At 50.7% G+C, this 5684-nt stretch overlaps 1 protein-coding gene across 1 annotated transcript in view; it reads left to right on the plus strand.

The window, feature by feature from the left end:
- LOC140322625 (cellular tumor antigen p53-like) overlaps positions 1 to 2615 on the plus strand; it is a 4874-nt gene extending 2259 nt beyond the window's left edge. Inside the window, exons 3-9 of the mRNA XM_072399181.1 lie at positions 101 to 287; positions 1039 to 1148; positions 1226 to 1335; positions 1587 to 1690; positions 1941 to 2020; positions 2100 to 2182; positions 2363 to 2615. Coding sequence (XP_072255282.1) covers positions 101 to 287; positions 1039 to 1148; positions 1226 to 1335; positions 1587 to 1690; positions 1941 to 2020; positions 2100 to 2182; positions 2363 to 2447 — 759 coding nt within the window. The 3' untranslated portion in view covers positions 2448 to 2615. The remainder of the gene's footprint in view (positions 1 to 100; positions 288 to 1038; positions 1149 to 1225; positions 1336 to 1586; positions 1691 to 1940; positions 2021 to 2099; positions 2183 to 2362) is intronic.
- The last annotated feature ends 3069 nt before the right edge of the window (positions 2616 to 5684 follow it).

A 5684-nucleotide genomic window follows, 5' to 3' on the forward strand; every position in this document is an offset into this window, starting at 1 on the left:
GCTTCTGCGGGGGGTTCTGCGGAGTGGGGTGGGGTTGGGTTCTGGGCAGGGTAGGGCCATGTCTGCTCCCATTACCTCACCCCCATTGTTCTCTTTGCAGTACTCCTTAGAGTTGAACAAGCTGTTCTGCCAGCCCGGGAAGACTTGTCCGGTTCTGATCCGTGTCCAACGCTCCCCTCCTAGTGGTTCTGTTCTCCGTGCTGTGGCGGTGTACAAGAAATCAGAGCATATGGCAGAAGTGGTGAAGCGGTGTCCTCATCACGAGAGATCTGTGGAGCCGGGTGATGGTAAGTGACCCCAGAGTGGGCGGAGTTTCACATTTTATATCAGAATGTCGCTGTCCGTCATTGTTTGTGGGGTAGTTAGGGGGTAGGCTTCATTACGCCATGGTGACCCCTTCTTGTTTTGTAAATGGGGTGTGCGGGTAGGGGAAGTCCTGTGACTGTTGGGGGGTCCTGATGGCGAGTACTGGGATTAGAGATCTGTTGTGCTTTCAGCATTATTGGGGTTCTGACCTGCCTCAGTCTGCTTCCTCCTAGGCAGTGTTTCATTGCTGGCCAATCAGATTCCTGATGTGTAAGAGGGGTCGGGCTGTGGGGGCCAATTTATCAGAATAGCCCGATTTATATCCCTCAGTAATCTGGGCGCACAAAGCCAATGTGGGCATACTACAACCTACCTACCCTATGTGTGGCCACCTCTCCCAGGGTTGATGGGATCCCGGCATCGCTGCTAATGCACTGCTTAATTGGCAGAACTTTTTCATCCTGCCTGGTGGAGTTGGTGGCGGGCAGCTGGTGAGCGGGGGGGAAAACAAAAGGAGTAAGAAAAGTGGGTACAATAGAGGGTGTGTGGGGGGGGGGGAAATCTCCTGGATCTGATTGGGATTAGTTTATTCCCGTCAAGCCAGCCAATCGGCATTCAGCTCTGTTCAGGCATGTGAGTAGACGATTGGCTGCCTGTAGTTTGATGTGTTTAGCTGGCCAGGTCACATGGCTTCCTCTGATGCAAGTCATTTTTTTTTCTATTCCCCTTCAGACGCTGCCCCCAAAAGTCACCTGATCCGTGTTGAAGGTAATGCCTTGGCTCAGTATACAGAGGACGGGAACGGGCGGCACAGCGTGTGTGTGCCGTATGAGGAGCCACAGGTGAGCAGCCGCCATATTGTGGGGGAAGGGGGGTAATGTGCAGAATTTCCCAGTAACTTCCTGTGTGCTCCTCTCAGGTGGGGTCCCAGTGTTCTGCCATCCTCCTGAACTACATGTGTAACAGTTCCTGTATGGGAGGGATGAACCGCCGACCCATCATGACAATCATCACCCTGGAGTCCAAGGAGTAAGTATCCACACCGAGAGCCAATCAGAACAGATAGACATGCGATCTTCACTAGAGAAAATGCTGCTCCAGGCTCCTTCCGGTGCTGATTGTGGCCAGAAGCAAGGAAATCTGAGCTTAAAGATCACATGACCGCAAGCCTATGGATCAGCACTGGAAGGAGTGAAGCACAGCATGTTCCCTAGGAAAGATCCTTGTCTTCCCTTGGATCTTAATCCATATTGTCCCCGTGCCACCCCCACCCCCCGCAGACGCTGCTTCGAGGTCCGTGTGTGTGCTTGTCCTGGCAGAGATTGCCGCACAGAGGAAGGCAACTTCACCAAGAAAAAGGAGCTGAAGGGCAGTGGGAAGAGAGGTGAGACACCGGGGATGTCAGATGACTGTCCAGTGATTCCGTGATTGGATGATACCAGGAAAGGGGAGGAGTTTTATTTTTGGATTGATGCAATAGAATGCCATTATATCTGGTCTGAGTGATGTTCTGGAATCACCTGTAGGGGGCAGCTTTGCAGTTTCCTTTAGGCAGATGGGGCAAGGTGTTGAGAAAGGGAGGGGTATTCTTGAGGTGGGAGGAGTTTATTATAATAGCCTGGTTACTCTTCCAGCCATGCCAAGCGCTCCGGCCTCGGAGTCCCTCCTTCCCAAGAAGCGGCTTGCTGAAGAGGAGGAAGTCTTCACCCTACAGGTAACGTCCCCTTCCTCTAGCTCCTCCCTTTCATTTTTATTCTGCCACTCCTCTGACATCCCCTTATTTTATTTTTCAGATCAGAGGACATGATCGCTATGAATGGTTCAAGAGGATGAATGATGCCCTGGAGGCCCAGGACAAGCCGGAGCCCCAGAAACTGTAAGTTCTCCTGGTGGGGCTGGGGGAGGAGTTAACTCTTCAGTTTGGCAGAGGAGTTGTCCTGCCCCTGCAGAACATCGATAGTAAGCCCTGTTCCATGGGACTAATATTGCAGGTTGGTTGATCACAGATTTCCATTGGTCTGTCCGGGGTCACTGACCGATATTGATTTCTCCGCAGGACACTGAAATGCCGCAAATGTCGCGATGAGATAAAACCCAAGAAAGGGAAGAAACTTCTAGTGAAGGACGAGGATTCTGAATGAGGAGGAGAGGAGGTCCAGGATGGGGCAGATATGTTTCTATGACTAACCCCCCCACCCCCCTCAATCTCTCAAATTTTTTTTTCTCAGCAGAGCTGTCCCCCCCCTCCCATTTCTAACGGTCACTGCCACGAGAGTTTGTGTTTTTATAATAAAAATCTTTTCCGTTAATGGTTGTGGAAATTATTTATTGGGGGGGGCATGTTTCTGGCTCCTCTGCTTGGGGTGTTCGGGGTCCTGGGATGGGTGGGATGTGTCTGATCTAGAGTGACCAGAAGAAGTATGGAGATGTGTACAAATAGTTGCCCATCATTCCTCCTCCCCCAAAATTGGTCTGTTAATCCCTTCCTTCCCTACCCTGGGCTGACTTTCCCCAAGATATATTAGAGGGTGTCGGGGAATTTGCCCCCATTGGTGAGGTCAGGCTCTGATGGTGGAGAATTGTCCCCTATTGGTGAGGTCAGGTACTGATGATGGGGATTTGCCCCCCTATTGGGCAGGTCAGGTTCTGATGGTGGAGATTTGCCCCCTATTGGGCAGGTCAGGTACTAGTGGTGGAGTACCATAGCCCCCTATGGCTCAGCACTCTTAATTCATCCCAAAGTTTAGGGCTTTGTGCAGGACATTGGAGTTACCCCCCCCCACACCGGTGACCCCCATGTCTTTATGGAGCTCTAACAAAGTTTTTTCATTAGTCTGTAAATCCCCCCTCTTCTTCATCCTGCCCCTGCTATACCTGGAACCGAATGATTATTGGAAGCTCCCTGTGTTGGTGTTGTCACCGCACAACATTTCTTTGTTTTCCTATGTAAATCCCCCCCCCAGCCTGCGATGGATGAGGTCAGAGCCCGGCCGGGCCCTATGGAAATGTCAGCACACAATCGGGGCCCAGTAACAACCAAACAGCAGCTTTTGAATTTACTTAGCTGCAGCCTGGAAATTTGTTATTCAAAGTAAAACCTCCCAGAGCCGAGAACGACCTACAGAACGGCAGAACACCGAACCAGAGGGGCAACATGAGCGGCCAGCGGGGAGAGATGAGGTGACCTGACCGCCACATGATATATATAGGATAGGGGGGTGAGATATAATATAAAGGGGGACTGTGTGTGATATAGAATTTATAGGGGGTGGCTGAGTGGCGGTCTCTGGTTATGGGGTGGCTGAGTGGCGGTCTCTGGTTATGAGGTATATTGTGGGTGGGAATTTTTTTCTGCAAAATACTGTCCCTAACTTCCGTTCCTTACGCCTTTATCCCTTCCTATCTCCACCCACCATAACTTCCGACCCTTCTTCTACCCCTTCCCCCTATCTTGGGCAGCCCGAGCACCCTGTCATGTAGCCCCTGCACTTAGTTCCCTGCTACAGACCTCTCTAATGTCTTTATCTTTATATTTCATATTAATGGGCCACGGGATTTGAAATGTTGAATTTGGTGGTTTGTGAGGTCCTCTATTGGTAGATCCTAGGGAAGCATGGAGAAGGTTGGAAGGGACAGCTCGGAGCAGAAAGACGTCACCGGTATGCTCCCCTATGTACAACTCTGCGTGATATGTTAGCGCTATATAAATACTTTATGATAATAATGGTCCGCATTGTATTTGTGAGTGGTGGGGGGCAGAGGTGGAACCCCGGTCTGTGTGTAATCACAATATTCACTAATCAGTGTTGTGTCTCCATCACAGACGGGACCACATAAATATTTCACTCTTCTGCTGCTCTCAGACATGTTGCTCTTTTTTATCACATCACCAATCCTCACTTTGTGCCCAATGCTTGGCACTCCCCAGTAGGCATAACATAAGATTTCTGTGACGCCGGCCTAGATCTGGGTACTGAGCTGTGATCTGAGAGATCTCCCCAATCTTCCAACAAAAACTGAGAACATATTCTGCAGCACGGACTGCACCTTCCACTAGGGGGAACCAAAGCAAAGGCAATGGGCAGAAACCTTGCTGAATTCCTGCTCCGATTAATGGCATCAGATCAGTGCCAGCCTCCCCGGTGAACTGTCCATCCCTTATCCTGTTGTACAACAATTCCATCCCTCAGGATAAGGATGGGAGAACCATTTGGTGAATGCAGCGGGGTATTGTTCACCCTGTATTGGTAGGGGCTGCACCTCCTCCAATCGGCCTTTGGCTTTAGAAGCGTAGGAGTGTTGATGGAGGGCCTCACCTACTGGGGCCTCACCCATTGGGGCCCTCACCCACTGGGGCCTCACCTATTTTTGCCCTGACCTATTGGGGCCCTAACCGACTGGGTCCTCACCCATTGTGGCCTCACCTATTGGGTCCTCACACATTGGGGCCCTCAGTTATTTGGGCCCTGACCCATTGGGGCCTCATTTATTGTGGCCTCACCTACTGGGGCCTTTCCCATTGGGACTCTAACCTACTGGGGCCTCACCCATTGGGGCCCTAACCTACTTGGGCCTCACCTATTGAGGCTTCACCTAATGGGGCCCCACCTATTGAGGCTTTACCCATTGGGGCCTTCACCTCTGGCCCCCACCATAGATCAGCTGCATTTGTGCTTCTGCTTGTTGTTGAGACTTTTGGTGTCATGGAGTCGGCTGATTATTTGCCAGTTGTGTTTTGTTAACAACAGCCCACTTCTTACCCTCTTCTACCCCCATCCCAAATATATACTTGTATAACCTCCACCCCCTATTTCCCCCTACCCCCATATCCACTGATTTCTTTTACCCCCCCTTTCTTCCTTGTACCCCCTAACCATTTTCTTTGTATCACCCTTTTATTTCCCCTCCCTCTGGATGTTCTCTTGTTGGGCCTCTCTGCTCCCCCGCGGGGCCTAATATTTACCCTATGGGGCTGTTCCAGGTATTAATGTTGAAGTACAGTTTTCCAAAGAGGTGTTTTATGTTTTTTATGATGTTTTGGGTTCTATGAGCACTGACGGCAGTGATTGTATATTCATTTCATGGGCCCGTCTATACCTCTTGGCTCCCTGTGCATATACATGCTAACATCAGTAATAGCCCCCCAGGCCCCAGTAATCACCCAGAGTGCCATGAACTGGGGCCATATCATTACGGACTCATACTGACAAGTATGAGGGTCACCCAATACTAAGTGCACCCATGCCGGGGACAGTGGGGGAATATTGCTCTGATGACCCAGGGGGTGCTTTCCATTTTTTTGGAATGATCCCACCCCTCCTCCCCTGTAGTGCCCTGACTTGTGTGTAGTGCAGTCCATGTGTGATGCCAATCAGAGC

Source organism: Pyxicephalus adspersus, chromosome 2 (genome assembly GCF_032062135.1).
Source record: "Pyxicephalus adspersus chromosome 2, UCB_Pads_2.0, whole genome shotgun sequence".
Classification (NCBI taxonomy): domain Eukaryota; kingdom Metazoa; phylum Chordata; class Amphibia; order Anura; family Pyxicephalidae; genus Pyxicephalus; species Pyxicephalus adspersus.